Source organism: Agelaius phoeniceus, chromosome 31, assembly GCF_051311805.1.
Source record: "Agelaius phoeniceus isolate bAgePho1 chromosome 31, bAgePho1.hap1, whole genome shotgun sequence".
In the NCBI taxonomy this organism is placed as follows: Eukaryota; Metazoa; Chordata; class Aves; order Passeriformes; family Icteridae; genus Agelaius; species Agelaius phoeniceus.
In genome coordinates, this window is record NC_135295.1 from 3,114,624 (window position 1) to 3,136,608 (window position 21,985).

The following is a 21,985-nucleotide window of genomic DNA, read 5'->3' on the forward strand; positions in this document are numbered from 1 at the left end:
ATAATTTGGGTTTAATTTGGTACTGTTTGGTATAATCTGGTATCATTTGGTTTAATTTGGTACAATTTGGTATAATTTGGTTTATTTTGGTACAATCTGGTACAACCTGATATAATTTGGTCTGATTTGGTATAATGTGGTTTGATTTTGTACAATTTGGTGTGATGTGGTATAACTTGGTTTTATTTGGTACAATTTGCTCTAATTTGATTTGATTTGGTTTAATTTGCTTTGATTTGCTCTAATTTTGGTTTGATTTTCTACAGTTTGGTACAATTTGGTTTGATTTGGTACAGTTTGGTATAATCTGGTATAATTTGGTTTGATTTGCTCTAACTTGGTTTGATTTGGTTTGATTTGGTATAATTTGGTTTTATTTGGTACAATTTGGTTTGATTTGGTACAATTTGATTTGATTTGGTTTAATTTGGTTTGATTTGATTTGCTCTAATTTGGTTTGACTTGGTTTGATTTGGTAAAATTTGGTTTAATTTGGTACAATTTGGTATAATTTGGTATAATTTGGTCTGATTTGGTATAATTTGGTTTTATTTGGTACAATTTGGTTTGATTTGCTCTAATTTGATTTGATTTGCTTTAATTTGATTTGATCTGCTCTAATTTGGTTTGATTTGGTATAATTTGGTTTGATTTGGAACAATTTGGTTTGATTTGGAACAATTTGGTTTGATTTGCTCTAATTTGGTTTGATTTGGTACAATTTGGTTTGATTTGCTCTAATTTGGTTTGATTTGGAACAATTTGGTTTGAATTGCTCTAATTTGGTTTGAATTGCTCTAATTTGGTTTGATTTGGAACAATTTGGTTTGATTTGCTCTAATTTGGTTTGATTTGGTATAATTTGAATTGATTTGCTCTAATTTGGTTTGATTTGGTTTAATTTGGTTTGATTTGGAATAATTTGGTTTGATTTGCTCTAATTTGATTTTATTTGCTCTAATTTGGTTTGAATTGCTCTAATTTGGTTTGATTTGCTCTAATTTGGTTTGATTTGCTCTAATTTGGTTTGATTTGGAGCAATTTGCCATGAACAGACATCACGAAGTGAATCCCATGGGCATCAAGGTCACTCCATGGGCAGCTACAGCCGCAATTCCCCCGCAGGTTTGGAGCCCGGAGCTCCTGAATTCTCCAGGGATGTTCTCACCCAGCATTTCCCCTCCAGAGCAGAGATTTGGGCTTGGTTTTCCTGCAGCTGCCCAGAGCACCCCAGAACAGCTTTGCTGCCTCACAAAACCCCAAAGAGCCCCAGGTTGGGCTTTGCCAGCAGCGAATCCCGGCTGGAGCCGGAGCTCGAAGCTCTTCGCTCTCCTGGAGACCTCCCCGAGCTCCGACTCAGCCCCGGGGGCTCCGGGGGAGCTCCGGGCCCTTCCCAGGGAGCCGGGGGAGGTTTCAGCCCTGAGGGGGGGGGAAGAGCCGGGCTGGGAACCCGGGGAAGCTCCGGGAAGGATTTTCCGGCTGCTCCGAGGGGTCCTGGAGCTCCTCCCGTGCCTGCAGCCATGGAGGAGCTTCCAGGAGTTGGGATGGATTGGGGTCCACAAGAGTGGGAAATGAATAGAAAATAGAAAATAGGGGAGATCTTCAAGGGGTTTGCGAGTTTGGGAATTGTTTTTTTACAGTTTTGGGATTTTTTTAGGGTTTTGGGGATTTTTTTTAGAGTTTTGGGATTTTTTTTAGAGTTTTGGGATTTTTTTATTAGAGTTTTGGGATTTATTTTTTAGGGTTTTGGGAATTTTTTTAGAGTTTTGGGATTTTTTTAGAGTTTTGGGATTTATTTTTTAGGGTTTTGGGGATTTTTTTTAGAGTTTTGGGATTTTTTTAGAATGTTGGGATTTTTTTTAGGGTTTTGGAATTTTTTTAGAGTTTAGGGATTTTTTTTTAGAGTTTTGGAATTTTTTTAGGGTTTGGAATTTTTTTAGAGTTTTGGGATTTTTTTTTAGAGTTTTCGGATTTTTTTTAGAGTTTTGGGATTTTTTTTAGGGTTTTGGGAATTTTTGTAGGGTTTTGGAATTTTTTTTAGAGTTTTGGGATTTTTTTTAGAGTTTTGGAATTTTTTTAGAGTTTTGGGATTTTTTTTAGAGTTTTCGGATTTTTTTTAGAGTTTAGGGATTTTTTTTTAAAGCTTTGGGTTTTTTTTTTTGACTTTTGGGATTTTTTATTTAGGGTTTTGTAATTTTCTTTTAGAGTTTTGGAATTTTTTTTAGAGTTTTGGGATTTTTTTTTTAAAGCTCAGGGATTTTTTCTTTAATTTTGGGATTTTTTAAAAAGAATTTTGGTATTTTTTTCTTTAGAGTTTTGGGATTTATTTTTAGAGCTTTGGGATTTTTTTAGAGTTTTGGGATATTTTTTTAGAGTTTTGCGATTTTTTTTTAGGGTTTTGGAATTTTTTTTTTTTTTAGAGTTTTGATTTTTTTTAGACTTCTGGGAAATTTTTTTTTAGAGTTTTGGGATTTTTTTTTAGAGTTTGGGGGGGGTTTAATTTTGGGATTTTTTAAAAAGAATTTTGGTATTTTTTCTTTAGAGTTCAGGGATTTATTTTTAGAGTTTTGGGATTTATTTTTAGAGCTTTGGGATTTTTTTTTTTAGACTTTTGGGATATTTTTTTTTAGAGTTTTGAGATTTTTTTTAGAATTTTGGGAATTTTTTTAAAGAGTTTTGGTCTTTTTTCTTTAGAGATTTGGGATTTATTTTTAGAGTTTTGGGGTTTTTTTTGGTTTTTTTTGGAGTTTCGGGATATTTTTTTAGAGCTTTGTGATTTTGGTGTGGAAGCAGATGGGGGGCAGGATGGAGGATCCTGGGCGTTGTCCGAGCTTCTCCTGCAGGTGATGAATGAGGACCCAGAGTGACCAAAGTTCCACCTGCCAGGCCCTGAAGGAACCCACAGAAAAGATGGAGCGAGGTTTTTGTCAGGGCCCGAGTGACACAGGACAAAGGGGGGATGGCTCCAAATGCCAGGGGCGAGGCTGCGATGGGATTTGGGGCAGGAATTCCTGCCGGGCAGGGTGGGGCGGCCCTGGCACGGAGAATTCACCCCCGGGATCTCGGGAATTGCCCAAAGCCGGGTTGGACACCGGGGTTTGACCGCCTGGGACAGGGGGGGTGGCCCTGCCGTGGCCGGGATTTGAGGCCCTTCCCACCCAAACCATTCCGGGATTTTGGAGCAGATTTTCCAATTGATGCCCGGTCAAACACAGAGGTTTATTCAATGCTGGTATTTCCCCTTATATCACCAGGACTGATCAGGATTCTCCATCCCTTTCAGTGATTTATAAACACATTTAATGTGTTTATCAGGGGAATAATCAGAGTTATGGAGCAGTTGGCTGAAGCTATTCAATCGCTGATTATCTGCTGCTTCTTGTGCAGAATGTGAAAGGGAATTTCTCTTCACCCTTCTCTGCTGGACTCCTGCATGCAGCCTTTCAAAACCGGCGCGTTTCAGGTTCTTACCCCATTCAGCCTGAGGGAAACAAAAGGATTTGCATCATAAAAGGAGGGAAAAAAGAAAGAAAAAAAGCGTGAACAGAATGGGTTCCTCAAGTCATGAAAAGAGAAATGGTTTTGTGGAGAGCATGGAAGCTCAGCCCCAGCTCTCTTCCCACTGTTGGGAGGGATGAAAGTTTGACAGGAAAATCTCACAGATGCGTGTGCTTGGCAGAAAGATTTTAAATGTAGAGTCTAAAGAAGGAATAGAGATGGAAGCAAGTTCTGATACAGAAGAAAAGAATTGCAGAGCCAGTCTGACTGGATAAGCAAGGAGGCCAAGGGTATTTTATGTTAGTTAGAAGGGTTTGTATGGCTTAGAGCAAAGGATAAACCCACCCCAGACAAGAAGATGTTTTTACCAAGCACAAAGAGAGCACAGGCAAACAAGGCAGGAAAGTTGCAAATGTTTCAGTAAAAAGGTCTCAGAATTTTCCCCTGCAAGAAAACTGAAAAACAACTTCTGGCTTAAACTGTAATGTACTGACTTGGAGTGATTGGAGAGCAGTAACATGAATATGGTAATTATAGCAGTTATGATGGGCTAGAGATAAAAGTTAAGGTAGAGATTGGTTCTAATGTGTGAAGATGCTCAGCAAAGAAAAGTTTATAATGCATTGTGAGCAAAAGAAAAGTTTATAATGCAATGTAACCAAAAGGAAAGTTTATAATGCATTGTGAGCAAAAGGAAAGTTTATAAAGCATTGTAACTAAAAGGAAAGTTTATAATGCATTGTAACTAAAAGGAAAGTTTATAATGCAGTGTAACCAAAAGGAAAGTTTATAATTCAATTTAACCTAAACCAAAGGGTGTCCAGGCCTGCCTGCAGCTGGAGCTGGCAGCTGTGGGCACGGCTCTGTCACCCAGGACCCTGCACTGCTGGCACTCCTGGATCCAATAAATTTTCCAATAAATTTTCCAATAAATTCTCCAATAAATTCATTTCGAGTCTCCCATTGGGGCTCTGTCCCCGCCCTCCCCGGCTCCGGGTCCCTCCTCCTCCGGCCCCGCTCCCGCCCCGTTTCCAGGGCGGTGTCACAGCCGCGGCCCCGCCCGCGCCTCCTCCCTGCTATAAACAGCCCTGATCTGGCGGCTCTTGGCAAAGATCAGGATTCATTTTATATAGAAATAGAAATATAAACCGATAAATAAATAGATAATGTTACAGTAATAATGTGTATATATATATTAAAAAATGTGTGTGTATATAATGTATGATTATAATTTTAAACTAATGTGTATATATAATGTATGTATATAAATAAAAATAAATATATATAATGTTACAGTAATAATGTGTGTATAGATATTCAAAATGTATATATAAAATGTATACATATAATGTTAAAATACAAATGCATATTTATGTGCATATATATAAAATATTAACATGTACATATAATGCATATATAATATATGTTAAATAATGTGCGTGTATATATATAATGTGCATATATATAATATTAAAATGTATATATAAAATATATATAGTTTTAAAATAATGTATATTTATGTGCATATATATAAAATATTAACATGTACATATAATGCATATATAATGTAAAAATAATGTTTAAAAATAATGTGTGGATACATAATGTGTGTGTATACACAAAGATACAAAAATGTATATATATAATATATAATTTATATATAATATATATATAACGTTAAAATAATAAAATATATAATGTGTGTATATCTATAAAAATATTAAAATGGATATGTATATAATGTGTATGTATATAATGTGTATATGATGTTAAAATAATAATGTGTGTATATATAGTGTATATATAATGTCCATATATATATAAAGTCCATATATATAATGTGCATATATATATAATGTGCATATATATAGAGTGTATGTGTGTGTGCGTATATATATATATCTATATATATCTATATCTATCTATATATATCTATATCTATATCTATATCTATATCTATCTATCTATCTATCTATATATATATATATATCTATATATATATATATATATATATATATATATATATATAATGTGTGTATATATATAACTTTGCTTTTATTTCTGCTATTACCAAAAGCTCAGGCCCAGCAGCAGTGAGGGCTGATTTGGCTCTGATCCGAGAGAATTCCTTGGTCCCCCAGGACAACACCCACTGGCCATGAGATGAGGACCCTGCTACAGATCTGGACATTAAAAAATGTACAAAATGTACAAATGTACAAAAAGTGTATATATATAATTTATATAATTTATATATAATGTATATATAACGGGAAAATAATAAAATATATAATGTGTGTATATCTATAAACATATTAAAATGGATATGTATATAATGTGTATGTATATAATGTGTATATGATGTTAAAATAATAATGTGTGTATATATAGTGTATATATATCATGTGCATATATATAATATAATATAATGTAGTGTAGTGTAATATAATATAACATAATATAATATATAATATTATATTACACTACACTACATTATATTATATTTTTTATATATATACATATATATATATGTATAATGTGTGTATATCTATATAACTTTGCTTTTATTTCTGCTATTGCCAACACCTCATCCCCAGCAGCAGTGTGGCTGATTTGGCTCTGATCTGAGAGAATTCTTTGGTCCCCCAGGACAACACCAGTGGCCATGAGAGGAGGGCCCTGCTCCAGATCTGGACATTAAAAAATGTATATATATAATTTATACATAATGTCTATATAACATTAAAATAATAAAATATATAATGTGTGTATATCTGTAAAAATATTAAAATGGATATGTATATAATGTGTATGTATATAATGTGTATATATATATAATGTGCATATATATATAATGTCCATATATATATATATATATATATAGTGTATGTGTATATATATATAGAGTATATAGTATATAGTATATATATAGTGTATATATATAATGTGTGTGTATCTACATAACTTTGCTTTTATTTCTGCTATTACCAAAAGCTCAGGCCCAGCAGCAGTGGGGCTGATTTGGCTCTGAGAGAATTCCTTGGTCACCCAGGACAACACCCAGTGACCATGAGATGAGGACCCTGCTACAGATCTGGACATTAAAAAATGTACAAAATGCACAAATGTACAAAAAATGTATATATATAATTTATATAATTTATATATAATGTATATATAACGTGAAAATAATAAAATATATAATGTGTGTATATCTATAAACATATTAAAATGGATATGTATATAATGTGTATGTATATAATGTGTATATGATGTTAAAATAATAATGTGTGTATATATAGTGTATATATATAATGTGCATATATATAATATAATGTAGTGTAGTGTAATATAATATAATATAATATAATATAATATAATATAATATAATATAATATAATATAATATAATATAATATAATATAATATAATATAATATTATATTACATTACATTATATTATATTTTATATATATATATATATATATATATATAATGTGTATATATATATATATAACTTTGCTTTTATTTCTGCTATTGCCAACACCTCAGCCCCAGCAGCAGTGGGGACAGATTTGGCTCTGATCTGAGAGAATTCCTTGGTCCCCCAGGACAACCCCAGGGGCCATGAGAGGAGGGCCCTGCCCCAGGTCTCCGGCCCTCAGCAGCAGCTGCAGAAGGTGTGGGCAAGAAAAGAAGAAAATGTGGAGCAAGGCCCAGGCTGGAGGCCATAAAGAGGAGCCAAAAGCACAGCCCAGAAACAGGAACGCTCTAAAAGGGCTTTCCCCAAAGAGGGGCCATGTAAAACAGCTCCTGGAACATGTGAATTAGTTCATGAATATGCATAAGGGGCCATGAATATGCGAAATGATGTCATGGAGAAGGTATTTAAGGGGTATCCCTGAGGGTGATGTGTGCTCCTGGCCGAGTGCTTTATAGAAATCTCTGCTTTATTGTCTTTGTCTCCTACTGTCCTCTATTAAACTTTCCCAATTGTTTACCTGGGTTAAATTCACCTGTGTAAATGCTCACAGCTGTGTGGGGGCCGCTCACTGGCCACAAACTGCCCAGGGATTCTTCTGGAAAGGCTAAAGAAACTCAGAGAACAGGATTGGAAACAATTCTTATAAACATTCTTATTGTTCATCGTTAGAAACAATTCTTAGAATTGGAAACAATTCTTAACTCGCTGCACTTGGTGTTATGAACACGAGGAATGTGTCATGGAAATATATTCACCAAAATTATATTATATTATATTATATTATATTATATTATATTATATTATATTATATTATATTATATTATATTATATTATATTATATTATATTATATTATATTATATTATATTATATTATATTATATTATATTATATTATATTATATTATATTATATTATATTATTTCATTATAGATAATATATCTATTATATAATTCTATAATTATATATAATAATAATATACAACTGTATAATATATTATATATAACATATATAATTTTAAACATATTATATTACCTTACATTATATTATATATATTATATTATATACATTACATATATTTCATTATATATAATATATTATCATATATTATTCTATAATTAGATATTATTATAATACTGTATATGTTTAATATATTATATATCATTATATATATAATTATAAACTTATATTACATTACATTGCATTATATTATATTATTTCATGATATATATTATATTATATTGTATTATTCTATAATTAGATATAATAATAATATATAATTGTATATTATACATAATATATAGAATTATAAATGTATATTATATTATATTATAGTATAGTATATTACATTACATTATATTATATTATTTCATTATATATATATTATATTGTATTATTCTATAATTCTATAATTAGATATAATAATAATATATAATTGTATATTATACATAATATATAGAATTATAAATGTATATTATATTATAGTATAGTATAGTATATTACATTACATTATATTATATTATTTCATTATATATATTATATTGTATTATTCTATAATTAGATATAATAATAATATATAATTGTATATTATACATAATATATAGAATTATAAATGTATATTATATTATAGTATAGTATATTACATTACATTATATTATATTATCATATTACATTATATTATATTATATTACATTATATTATATTTAGCCAATGGTGATGGTGTTTTAATTAAAGCACCAATCAGGTCCACCTGTAATGAACTAGAGTATAAAAATTCGTGGGTTTTTAATAAAGTTTTTAAAATAAAATGGTTTTTTTCCTTATTAAGTCTTTTGAGAATGCAAGGAGTGTGCCACTCATTTATTTATCTGTGCCATTTCTGACTCGATGGTGACAAATGTTATTTTGGGGCTCCAAAAGATGAAAACCACAGGAACACAGTGTTTGTGTTTGTGGATGTGGTTTTCACATTCCAGAGCCCCAAAGCCTCGAGTGTCCCCTCCCTTTTCCACCCTCACCAAGCTGGATCTGGGTTCTGACCACAATTCCAGCAGGAGCCCCTGTGGACCAAAAAATTTAAGAAATAAATTTATTAGATAGAAATTCTGTCTCACCCATCACATGAGATTAAAAATAGAATAAAAGTTTTTTTTTTTAAATGCCTCTCATTAAGATTAAGCCATCTCTAGATCAGAAAAAGACCTAATCCAACAGTCAGGAATTGGGAAAAAATCCAAAAACTAAAGCCAAGAAAGACCCTCCAGAGCATGCAGGAGCTGCTTTTTTTAAAATAATTTCTGATACTTTTTGCAGAGAATATCTGTGTTTCTAAATAACTCAAACACTGTGCCCACATGAGGATTCTAGAGGAGAATTATTTCAGAGAGAGAGGATTTTTCAAGCCTGATAGAAGGTTTCTAAATTTGGGATTTCTATGTAAACTTGGAGATAAGGAATGTTGATTTAGAAATGTTATAGAATGAGACAGACATTGAGAGAGACATGGAATTAGAAATAAGTTTTAAAGGGTAGTTTTGTAAATGAGATTAAGATCATTTTGGAAAAATGGAATTAGGAAAGATGTAATTGGATTTACCAGAGGTAATTTTAGATTATTGGTTTTAAGGGATTTTTAGTATAATGTAGTTAAAGGTGATCAATTAATGAACACTTATAATGTATTCTAATTAAGAAGTAGTTGGGGTTTGATTGTGAGGGTGTAAATGATAATATTTGTATATATATTGTATAATATTTGTATTGTCTCACCTTTCACATGAAACTAAAAATGGAACCAAAGTTTTGAAAATTCCTCTCAGCTCCCAGCCCCATCTCTGGGTCAGCAAAAGGCAAAATCTGAGAAATGACCTCAGGCAGCTCCTGCTGCCCTCCCTGGACAATCACCACAGAGGAAACAAAGGTGGAAAATGTTCTTATTTCAACAAATCAGCACCAGACTCACAGAAATTTTAGGTTTTGCACCATTTGAATGCCATTTTCCCCCAAATTTACAATCCCACAATGAACTTTCCTCCTTCAGCACCCTCAGGCTGAGCAACTCCACCACAGACTGAGACATCCAAAGCAAAGGTTTGTATTAAAAATTATATATATTGTGTCAAATAAAGCCATTGTTCTGTGTACAAATTTATACATGACAAAAAATAAAACTCTTTGAATAACACTGTGTGAAAAATAAACCAAAAAAACCAAAAAGTGCTGGCTGCTGTTCTGCTCTATGAATTCTAGAAGCAACAGGCATTAATTAGTAAACACCTAAACTGCACTGCAGGACTCAGGTAAGGCACAAAATTCGATTTTTAGGGGTGAAAATAATTCTCTTTTCCTCTGCCAGGCTCCTTTAGCTGCTGGGGATTTTAAGGAAAAGCACTGGAAATGCAGCATCAGGCTCTGAACCACCTGGCAGAGCCAGAAATGCTCCAGAGCCGCTTCTCAGCTCCTTCCTCCTCCTCTTCCTCCAGTTTTTGGCCTTTGATCTGAGTTTAGACAGCTTTGAATCCAAAAATGAGAACAGCACTGATGGCTGCTCACACAGCAAGCTGGGAGAGTCTGGAATTCTGAACAATCTGAATTCTCCTCAGGCATTTTCTGGATTCAATCTCAATTCTCCAAACCATTTTTTGACTCTGTGACTGAATTCTCCTCAGCCATTTCTGGATTCAATCTCAATTCTCCATTTCTTGATTCTGTGACTGAATTCTCCTCAGGCATTTTTGGATTCAATCTCAATTCTCCAAACCATTTCTTGACTCTGTGACTGAATTCTCCTCAGTCATTTTCTGGATTCAATCTCAATTCTCCATTTCTTGACTCTGTGACTGAATTCTCCTCAGTCATTTTCTGGATTCAATCTCAATTCTCCATTTCTTGACTCTGTGACTGAATTCTCCTCAGGCATTTTTTGGATTCAATCTCAATTCTCCATTTCTTGATTCTGTGACTGAATTCTCCTCAGTCATTTTCTGGATTCAATCTCAATTCTCCATTTCTTGATTCTGTGACTGAATTCTCCTCAGGCATTTTCTGGATTCAATCTCAATTCTCCAAACCATTTTTTGACTCTGTGACTGCTGCCAGAGCACTGGGAGGAGATGAGAAATGGAAACAAATTGAAATGTTCAGCTCATCACAAAGCAAATGTAAAATGCAGCCACATTTCTCTTCTGTTTAAGTTTTCCACAAAGAAAATATTCTTCAAAGCAACAGGCACAGGATTTCTTAGGTAACAAGGAGGTTTTTTACATATAGATGTATTTTTTTAATCCTCACTTCCTTTTCCACACTTTCACACCTGGGTTTTCAGTCTGGATGGCACTGACAGTGCAGCAGAGCTGATCAGGAAGAGAGCACTGAAGTCTCATCAGCTCTTTCATTCACCCAATGAAGCATCCCAGAGAATTTTCTGGAATTTTTTCTCTGAACTTGGCTCAGAGAAACTGCTTTGAACCATGTCTGAGTGACCCAGCTGTGGCTGTGCTCTTGTTAAAATCCAGAGGAGCAGCAAGGACCTGCTCCCAAAACTGCTGTAAAATCCAGCAGCTCCAGGGCACAGGGTCCATCCACGTGCCTCACCTCAAAATTCTTCTTTGTGAGCATCAAAATCCTTCTTTAGAGCATCAAAATCCTTCTTCAGAGCATCAAATTCCTTCTTTAGAGCATCAAAATCCTTCCTTAGAGCATCCCAGAGTGCCTGGCTGCCCTGCACAGGGGAGGAGCTGCTGGGCCTCCCTGCTCTGCTCCAGCAATGCTCAGGGAGAGCCTCAGCAGGGTTAGGAAGGGCAGTTCTGGGCCCAGAGCCTCAGGATGAGCCATTTTCTCTGCAAAACACCTCCCCAAAGTCGCTGTTTCCTTTAGGATGGCACAGAACTGACCAAAGAAGGCAGTGCCCCATTGCCAGCAGGATTTGGAACAGGGAGGCAGCTCCAAGCTGTGCTTTCTCCAGCTCATCCCACTCCAGGTGCTGTTTGCAGCAGGAAAATCCCATCCCAGGTGTTCCTGCCCTGCTGCCAGGTCCCAGCTGCCTTCAGGACAAAGGGGGATGGAGTTTGGAAGGGGCTGCTCAGGAGGTGGTGCAGTCACTGTCCCTGGAGGTGTTTGAAGGACTGGATGTGGCCCTGGATGCTCTGCTCTGGGGGTGCTGGGTCTCTGATCCCAGAGATCTTTCCAGTTAAATGATCCTGTGATTCTGGCTCGTTTACATCCCTCCTACAGCACTGATCTCTTGGGTAAAGCTGCACACAAGGATTCCATGTTCATTTTCCTGGAAAGAAATCTGTCCCACGAGGGCACAAGAAATTCGGTGACCTCCAAGGCCATGACACTTTGTTCAGCCTCTCACACTGTGGGCTGTCATTGTGGAGAGCAGCAAAATCCCCTTTTCCAACTGGGAAAACCACAGATTCAGTGAGGCTGGGTCCAACTCCAGGAATGTTTTGCACAGTTCAGCTCCCAGGGCGCTGTGACCAAGGACAAACACTCCAAAGTGCAGGGCCACCAACCCATGGGCCTTGCTGGCCAACACCTGCTGGGTCCAGTACAAACAAATGACAACAAACAAAGTACAACTGTCCCTGGGTGTGAAGTTCAACACCCAGAATCAAGGCAACAGGGTTCTAAAGAAAGACAACAGGCAGGGTTAGGCATTCCCTCCCTCACAAAATCCCCTCAGGTGTCACACGTCCCCTCAGCGTCATCACCGAGCTCCTCTGCCTACAAAAGGTCACAGCTTTTGTCCTGTTCTGCAGAGGAAGTTGCTGTTCAAGTGACTGAATCCTTCTTCCTCCTAAAGGGGGACTTGAGTCTTTTCCAGACGCTGCTTTTGGGCTTGGATTTCTTCTCCATGGCCATCACGGCCTCCTTCTCCTTGCGGCGGATCTCGCGCACCAGCGCGTGGAACACGTCGTCGATGTAGTAGCGGAACGCGGCCGACGTCTCAAAGAAGGGGCAGCTGAACTCCCTGGCCAGGGCAGAGCCTTCCTCCTTGGACACCTGCAAAACAACAGCACAGCCTGCTGAGGGAGTGAAAGCCCAGGGTTTGTTCCTGTGCCTTGCCCTGGTTTGTGCTCAGAGCACAGAGCGTTTCCACCCAGCTCCAAAGGTGTCCCATGCTAAAGCAGAGCCTTCCTCCTTGGACACCTGCAAAATAACAGCACAGCCTGCTCAGGGAGTCAAACCCCAGAGTTTATTCCTGTGCCTTGCCCTGGTTTGTGCTCCAAGCTCCAAAGGTTTCCCATGCTAAGGCAGAGCCTTTCTCCTCAGACACCTGGAAAATGAGTGCACACCCTGGTCAGGGAAGCCAAACCCCAGCAATTTATTTCTTCTCCTGTCCCTGTTTTGCTCTCTGTCCCTTGCTCCAAGCCCAGATCATTTCCACGCATCTCCAAAGGTTTCCCATGCTAAGGCAGAACCTTCCTCCTCAGACACCTGGAAAATGAGTGCACAGCCTGCTCAGGGAAGCCAAACCCCAGGAGTTTATTCTTTTGTGTTTTGCTCAGTGTCCCTGTTTCTACCCAGTTCCAAAGGATTCCAAAGGATGGATTCCACCCATGCTAAGGCAGAGCCTCCCTCCTTGGACACCTGGAAATGAGTGCACATGCTGCTTAGGGAAGCCAAACCCCTCATGCCTTTGCCTTTCCCTGTTGTGCTCTCTGTCCCTCTGTATGAACACTCCAAACCCTAACACAGATCATTCCCAGCCAGCTCCAAAGGTTTCCCAGGCTAAAGCAGAGCCTTCCTCCTCAGACACCTGGAAAATGAGGGCACACCCTGCTCAGGGTTCCAACAGATTTTGTTTCTCTTAAACTTCAAGGTCTTGAGCATGTGATGTTACACACTTCTATTCAAACTCCACACCCATATTCCCAGTTCTATCCTTCATTTTTGGAAGCCTTCTCCATGGCCTCAGGTGAAGTGCAGTGCTCTCTTGCAGATATTTTTTCTCTTAAACTCTAAGTTTTCCACCATGGGATATTACACACTTCTATTACAACTACACACTCCTAATCTCAGCTTTATCATTCAATTTTGGAAGGCTTCAGGTCAAATGCAATGCTCTCTTGGGAGTCAGTGCCTGGCAGCACAGAGAGTTTAAAATTCTCAGTCACCAGGGTTATGACAGACTTTGTTTCTCTTAAACTCGGAGTTTTTACCATGTGATATGGTAAAAACTTCAAACTGCACACTCATACTAGTTCTACCATTCAATTTTGGAAGCCTTCTCCAGGGCCTCAGGTCAAATGCAGCATTCTCTTGTTCTGTCAGCACAGAAAGTCGAAAATTCTCACTAACCAGGGTTCCACCCCACTTTGTTTCTCTTAAACTCTAAGTTCTTTACCATGTGATATCACCTCCTCACCCATAATACAGCTCTATCACCCAATTTTGGAAGGCTTCAGGTCAAATGCAGTGTTCTCTTGTTCTGTCAGCACAGAAAGTTGAAAATTCTCAGTAACCAGGCTTCCACCCCACTTTGTTTCTCTTAAACTCTAAGTTCTTTACCATGTGATATCACATACTTCTCATCAACTCCTCACCCATGATACAGCTCTATCACCCAATTTTGGAAGGCTTCAGGTCAAATGCAGTGTTCTCTTGTTCTGTCAGCAAAAAAAGTCTAAAATTCTCACTAACCAGGCTTCCACCCCACTTTGTTTCTCTTAAACTCTAAGTTCCTTACCATGTGGTATCACATACTTCTAACCAACTCCTCACCCATAATACAGCTTTATCACCCAATGTTGGAAGGCTTCAGGTCAAATGCAGCATTCTCTTGTTCTGTCATCACAGAAAGTTGAAAATTCTCACTAACCAGGGTTCCACCAGACCTTGTTTCTCTTAAACTCTAAGTTCTTTACCATGTGATATCACCTCCTCACCCATGATACAGCTCTATCACCCAATTTTGGAAGGCTTCAGGTCAAATGCAGTGTTCTCTTGTTCTGTCAGCACAGAAAGTCGAAAATTCTCAGTAACCAGGCTTTGTTTCTCTTAAACTCTTAAGTTCTTTACCATGTGGTATCACATACTTCTCATCAACTCCTCCCCCATAATACAGCTCTATCACTCAAGTTTGGAAGGCTTCAGGTCAAATACAGCATTCTCTTGTTCTGTCAGCACAGAAAGTCTAAAATTCTCAGTAACCAGGCTTTGTTTCTCTTAAACTCTTAAGTTCTCTACCATGTGATATCACATACTTCTCATCAACTCCTCCCCCATAATACAGCTCTATCACTCAAGTTTGGAAGGCTTCAGGTCAAATGCAGCATTCTCTTGTTCTGTCAGCACAGAAAGTCAAAAATTCTCACTAACCAGGGTTCCAACAAGGAACATTTTGTTTCTGTGGCTGCCACAGGCACCTGTTTACCACCACACTCTGCGTAAAACCAACACCGCTCTCAGCGCTGAAACAACCCAACAAAACACCAAGGAAAGGCCAAACCCCTCTGGTTCCAGTGCCCTTCCCAGGAGCAGCAGCTGCTGAGGAGGGGCTCCCCTGGGCCTCACCTGGCGCAGCTGGGTCAGGTCAGACTTGTTGCCCACCAGCACCACGGGGGTGTCGTCGGTGCGGCGCACGCGGTAAATGAGCTGCTTGAACTCGCGCACCTCGTGGAAGCTGCGCCGGTCCGTGATGGAGTAGCAGATGATGAAACCTTCTCCTGCCCTCATGTACTGGTCCCTCATGGCTGTGAACTCTGCCTGCAAACACAAAATGGCATTTGAGCTCCACACAGATCCAGGGGTGTTTGAGCTCCATGCAGATCCAGGGGTGTTTTAGTTCGTATTTTCAAATTTTCAATGATAAATGGAATTGTGGGCATGTGCTCTCTGTTGATGGAGTGACTTCAATTCTTCTTTGTCCAGAAGCCCAGAAGTTTCTCTCCTCAATTTGGTACAAAGACACCTCTTAGGACCTTTGGAGTTATTTCAATTATTCTTTGTTTGCTTTAAAAAGGCAAAAAGCCCAGAAGTTTCTCTCTCAATTTGATACAAAGACACCTCATGGGATGTTTGGGACTTCACCTCAGACCTGGAGGTGCCTGACTGGAGGTCCCACCTGGGTAACTCAGGAGAAGAAGAAGAGAACAAAGGAAATAATCCCTTTTGGGGGGTGTTTCGTGGTGTGAACTCTGCCTACAAAATGGCATTTGAGCTCCATACAGATCCAGGGGTGTTTGAGCTCCATGCAGATCCAGGGGTATTTTAGTTCGTATTTTCAAATTTTTAATTATAAATGGAATTGTGGGCATGTGCTCTCTATTGATGGAGTGACTTCAGTTATTCTTTGTCCTTTCCCTTAAAGGGGCAAAAAGCCCAGAAATTTCTCTCCTCAATTTGATACAAAGACACCTCTTAGGACCTTTGGAATTACTTCAATTATTCTTTGTTTGCTTTAAAAAGGCAAAAAGCCCAGAAGTTTCTCTCTCAATTTGATACAAAGACACTCATGGGACATTTGGGACTTCACCTCAGACCTGGAGCTGCCTGACTGGAAGTCCCACCTGGGTAACTCACAAAAAGAAGAGAACAAAGGAAATAATCCCTTTTGGGGGGGGGGGTTGTAGTGTGAACTCTGCCTACAAACACAAAATGGCATTTTAGTTCCATACAGCTCCAGTGGCATTTTAGTTCGTATTTCCAAATTTTCAAATTTTCAAATTTTCAATTACAAATAGAATTGTAGGGATGTGCCCCCTACAATTTTACATCCCACCTACAGCACTGATCTCTTGGATGAAGTTGCACACAAGGATTCCACGTCCATTCTCCTGGAGAGAAATGGGTCCCATGAGGGCATGAGAAATTCCAGCCAAGAAATTCATTGACATCCAAGGCCATGGGACTGGGTCAGGTCACACTGGATGGAGTGACTTCAGTTATTCTGTGCTTAAAAGGGCAAAAAGCCCAGAAGTTTCTCTCCTCAATTTGATACAAAGACACCTCTTAGGACCTTTGGAATTACTTCAATTATTCTTTGTCTGCTTAAAAGGGCAAAAAGCCCAGAAGTTTCTCTCTCAGTTTGATAAAAGGACACCTCATAGGACCTTTGGGACTACACCTCAGACCTGGGGCTGCCCAACTGGGGGTCCCACCTGGGTAATTCACTCAAAAAAGAAGAGAACAAAGGAAATAATCCCTTCTGGGGGGTGTTTCAGCAGGAGCAAGGACCCCTTGCCCCCGGCTCGGTTTTTCTCTGTAAGAGCTTTTTTATTTTACCTCTTATTAAACTTTTTTCTGTTTCCAACACTACCTCAGAAGCCATCCTGGTAGTTTTAGGCCATTTGGGGTAGCTGGGATATCTCAGGTGTGAGGAGAGGAGAGGAGAGGAGAGGGGAGGGGAGGGGAGGGGAGGGAAGAGAAGAGAAGAGAAGAGAAGAGAAGAGAAGAGAAGAGAAGAGAAGAGAAGAGAAGAGAAGAGAAGAGAAGAGAAGAGAAGAGAAGAGAAGAGAAGAGAAGAGAAGAGAAGAGAAGAGAAGAGAAGAGAAGAGAAGAGAAGAGAAGAGAAGAGAAGAGAAGACCTATCACATCATGACTTCCTGGTTTTCTCACCAAAGCTGGTTTTTTCTCCAAACCCAGCTGTGTGAACACCTGGGTGTCAGTGCCCCCACCCCAAAAAGCAGGACATGTTTGGGATGGTCCCCAAATCTGCCCTGACCCAGAAACCCCACTGACACACGATTTACCAGCAGCTGGTGGTTGGCTGGTTTGGGTTTAGGTGTTTTCTCTGATTTATTAAGTGAAGAGATGTGGATGGTCAGAGAAGAAAGATAAACTTTCCTCTGTGAAGTTTTGGGAAAGTTCAGAGAAGGAATTCAAACAATTCTCAATCTTTGCAGCTGCTGCTGTTTACTTGTGAGAGGTGCAAGAAGGGGCTGCTCCTGATGAGACAATGGTGTCAGGGGTGTTGACTGAGGACTCACCAGCTCCACCTGAATCACAACTGTCTATAAAATTATCTGGTTTTTAATCAAATTGCATTTTACCCTCTGAGACCCAGGAGCCTTTGTGCCACTTTATTCATCCATCCTCAATACAACAGCAACAAAGAGAGTTACAGTACTTTGAGGTTTCACTTAATATAGGTTTTTAAATTTTGTTTGCAATAATCTGTGACTTAGATAATGAAGAGAATAAAGACTTGAATAATTTGCTAATGTATTCTGTAAATATTTTTAATTTTGTAGAGCTTTTGTAGAGCTTGACTTAAAGGTTTTACTTAGTATAGGTCTTTAAAACTTAATCTTGTTTGCAATAATTTGTGACTTAGATAATGAATAAACACTTGAATAATTTAATAAATAAAATAAATTATATATAATCATATTATTCTATATTATATATAATATAGAATATATTAATACATTTATATTAATATATTTATATTAATATGATTATATTATATATTAATATTAACGCATTACTATTAATATATTAATATCAATATAGTAATATATTATAATATATGATAATTATATTATTATGAATAATTTCATAAATAAAATAAATAATATATAATTATATTATTATATTATATATAATATATTAATATATTTATATTAATGTTATTATATTATATATTAATATTAATGCATTAATATTAGTATATTAATATCAGTATATTAATATACTGTATTGTATAATATATTATATATTATATATTATATGATATATTAATATTAATGCATTAATATTAATATATTAATATTAGTATATTAATATATTATATTATATATATGATTATATTATTATGAATAATTTCATAAATAAAATAAAGTATTCTGTAAATCTTTTGAATTTCGTAAAGCTTAATTAAGGTAATCTTTTTTAAAAGGTAAATAGATAATTCCAAAGTTTTGGTTTGTTATAGTTAGCAATCTCATTCTGGCTGTAATTATAATTTGTTATTTTGATAGTTGTAAAACTTGGTTCTTTTTTATTGATGGTTGGAACTGAAAAGGTAAATTGAGGAGTATTTTTTGAATGTTGAAAAAACCCTTTTTAAAGTTGATGATAACAAGAGTTTAGTTTCTTGGAATTACTGAAAGAGAAGGAAGTTTAGCCTGTAGATGTTTCATGTTTTTTATGATTTTGTTGATCTTCTTGAGGTCTTTAGGTGAAGCAGGTGCTGCTGGTTCAGCAGAGCCACAGCTCCAGTGCTGGGTTTGCAATAAACCCAAGCCAATAAAATACAACATAACCATTCCTCAAGCAGGATTTCTGTCCCTCCAGCTGATCACTGGAGGCTGTTTCACTGCTCTCAATGCTCCTGGCATTGCTCACATACCTGTCCTGCTGTGTCCAAAATATCCAGGTTGGCAGGCTCGTCGTCGATGCGGATCCGGATTTTATAGGCATCCTCTGCATCCCCAGGACAGCAAAAAGTTGGGATATAAGGACAACATTCATCAGAAAATGCTACCCCAGGAGCACCCAGCCTGCCAGGAGCACTGCACTACCTTTGTTTCAATTAAATCAAGTTAAATTTCTAACTGTTCTGCTGTGATTTAACATTCCACGTGCAAAACTCGTGTGCCCACAGCACAGAAATTCATTTTGGTCACCTTGGTGGAAAACACAGAGGAATAACACTTTGTTTTCCTCAAAGCCAGAAAAGATCTGTGATTCAAGGGAAGAACTTGTCACCAATGAATGCTGATTTCTTAGAATATATAATTTCTTAAAATTATAATGCATATCAGCAAAACATATGAAACATTACATATGCAAATGTTATATATTATTTATAAACACCATATAAAAATGATCTGCCTACAAATATATAAATACAAAAATATTCTGTCCCTCTCAACACTGCCACACTTTAAGAACCCATTCTCAGCAAGAATTTGGCTTTTTTCCCTCCACTTTTCCTTCCACTGGTTTGGTTCAGGTTTCTCCTGGAGAGAAACCTGAGGTTCTACAGCACCAGAGTGAGCTGTTGAGCACTTTCACCCCTCTCAATTTCTCAAACACAGAGAACAATTTGGCCTGACAAGTGAACAGCAAAGAGCTGACCACAGCACAGAGCCTGGAATTTGTGAATAGAGAACTAAAATGGCTGAGCAGCAGTTTCAGACCCTGGCTGCCAACACAGACAGACACAGGGCATGCCCTGAATGGATGGATGGAAAACGATTAAAGGGCTAAAACTCAGGATTCACACCCCACTCTCAGAACTCTCAAATCACAGAAACACAGAGAGGGCTCAGGTTGGAAGGGACCACAGCAGATCAGCTGCAGGGACACCCCAGGGCTGTTGCAGGTGGCTCTGGGACCCCCAGGCAGGGACATCCCAGGGCTGTTGCAGGTGGCTCTGGATCCCCAGGCAGGGACATCCCAGGGCTGTTGCAGGTGGCTCTGGGATCCCCAGGCACGGAGGCTCCACAGCCTCTCTGGGCTCTGCTCAGCGCTGGGCACTGCCCAGGGCAGCAGCTCTGCCTCCTGGCCAGGGGCAGCTCCTGGGCTCAGGCCCTGCCCGTGGCTCTGGGGCCATTGCTGGGCCTGGAGCAGAGCCTGGGGCTGCTCTGACCTCTGCACACAGGGACAGACTGGGACAGACAGACACACAGGGACAGACTGGGACAGACAGACAGGGACAGACAGACTGGGACAGACAGAGACACCCATGGAAACCCAGAGACACCCAGGCCCTTCAGCATCTTTGTCACCCTGCAGGAGCTCCCTGGCCCTGCTGTGCTGAGGGTGCCAGAGCTGGGCACAGCCCTGCAGAGGTTCAGAATGCTCCGGCTGATGAGTGATCAGAGATCAACCTACAGCCAGATATACAGATATCTTTGAATACTTGAAAGCAATGGACTGTTACAGCTTGGGAGTGAATGAAAAGAGATTTTCCTCACCGATGGTGGGATCATGATCCTCTGGGAAGCGGTGACTGATGAACTGCATGGTCATGGCTAGAAGCAGAAACCAGGGAACAATGAGCAGCTCGGCTCCCCTGATCGTTACCCCAGAGCCCCGGCACAGACCCAAACCGAGCACGGCCCGCACCGAGCGGGGGCTGCCCTCGGCCCGGGGATGCTCCGCCCGTGTCCGAAGGCGGGACCAGCTCCGGGACGCGGCCAGAGGCGGAAAGCGATGAGCGGGACATCTCGGGAGGGGCCGGGACAGCCCGGGATGGGCAGGGACACCTCGGGACGGAGGAGCCGTGATGTCCCAAGAGGGGTCCGGACACCTCGGGAGGGGCCGGGACAGCCCAGCGGGGATACCCCGGGATGGGCCGGGACATCTCGGGAGGGGTCAGGACAGACCGGCAGGGACACCCCGGGAGGGTCGGGACACCTCGGGAGCGGCGGCACCGCGCCCAGAACGGGGCTCCGGTCAGGGAACGCGGCTCCCCCCGGCCCTGCGGGGTCCCGGGGCCGGCGGCGGCCGCAGCCCCGCACTCACCGCTCTTGCCGACGCCTCCCGCGCCCAGCATCACCAGTTTGTACTCGCGGGACTGCCCCGGGGCGCCGCCGCCGCCCGGGCGGGCTCCGGGATCCATCGCCGCCCCCTCAGCGCTGCCCCGGCCCCGCTCACAGCGACACCGAAATGGCGGCGGCTCCTCCGCCTCAGCGCCCGCCCGGGCCCGCCCCGGCCGGGGAGCGCAGCGGGCGGGGCCCGACGGCGGCTCGGCGGGGACAGGACGGGACAGGACGGGACATAGCGGGGACAGGACGGGACGGGAACACAACGGGACGCGGCAGGGACACAACGGGACAGGACGGGACATAGCGGGGACAGGACGAGACGGGAACACAACGGGACACGGCAGGGACACAACGGGACAGGACGGGACATAGCGGGGACAGGACGAGACGGGAACACAACGGGATACGGCAGGGACACAACGGGACAGGACGGGACATAGCGGGGATAGGACGGGACGGGAACACAACGGGATACGGCGGGGACACAACGGGACAGGACGGGACATAGCGGGGACAGGACGGGACATAGCGGGGACAGGACGAGACGGGAACACAACGGGAT

General features: G+C 39.7%; 1 protein-coding gene across 1 annotated transcript; it reads right to left on the bottom strand.

Annotated features, from left to right (window-relative positions):
• Positions 1-10,067: 10,067 nt before the first annotated feature.
• RIT1 (Ras like without CAAX 1) lies at positions 10,068-21,594 on the bottom strand. The gene is made up of 5 exons (XM_054653241.2): positions 21,401-21,594; positions 20,851-20,907; positions 19,278-19,351; positions 15,500-15,691; positions 10,068-12,985 (listed from the first exon to the last, which is right to left on the bottom strand). The coding sequence occupies exons 1-5, from the start codon at positions 21,495-21,497 to the stop codon at positions 12,755-12,757; spliced, it is 651 nt and encodes a 216-aa protein (XP_054509216.1). The 5' UTR covers positions 21,498-21,594; the 3' UTR covers positions 10,068-12,754.
• Positions 21,595-21,985: the final 391 nt, after the last annotated feature.

Coding starts and splice junctions, on each gene's coding strand:
- RIT1 (XM_054653241.2), bottom strand. CDS start 21,497: ATGGATCCCGGAGCCCGCCCGGGCGGCGGCGGCGCCCCGGGGCAGTCC. Junction 19,352..20,850: donor GGATCATGATCCCACCATCG/GTGAGGAAAATC, acceptor CTGGGGATGCAG/AGGATGCCTATAAAATCCGG. Junction 15,692..19,277: donor TTTTGGACACAGCAGGACAG/GTATGTGAGCAA, acceptor TTGTGTTTGCAG/GCAGAGTTCACAGCCATGAG.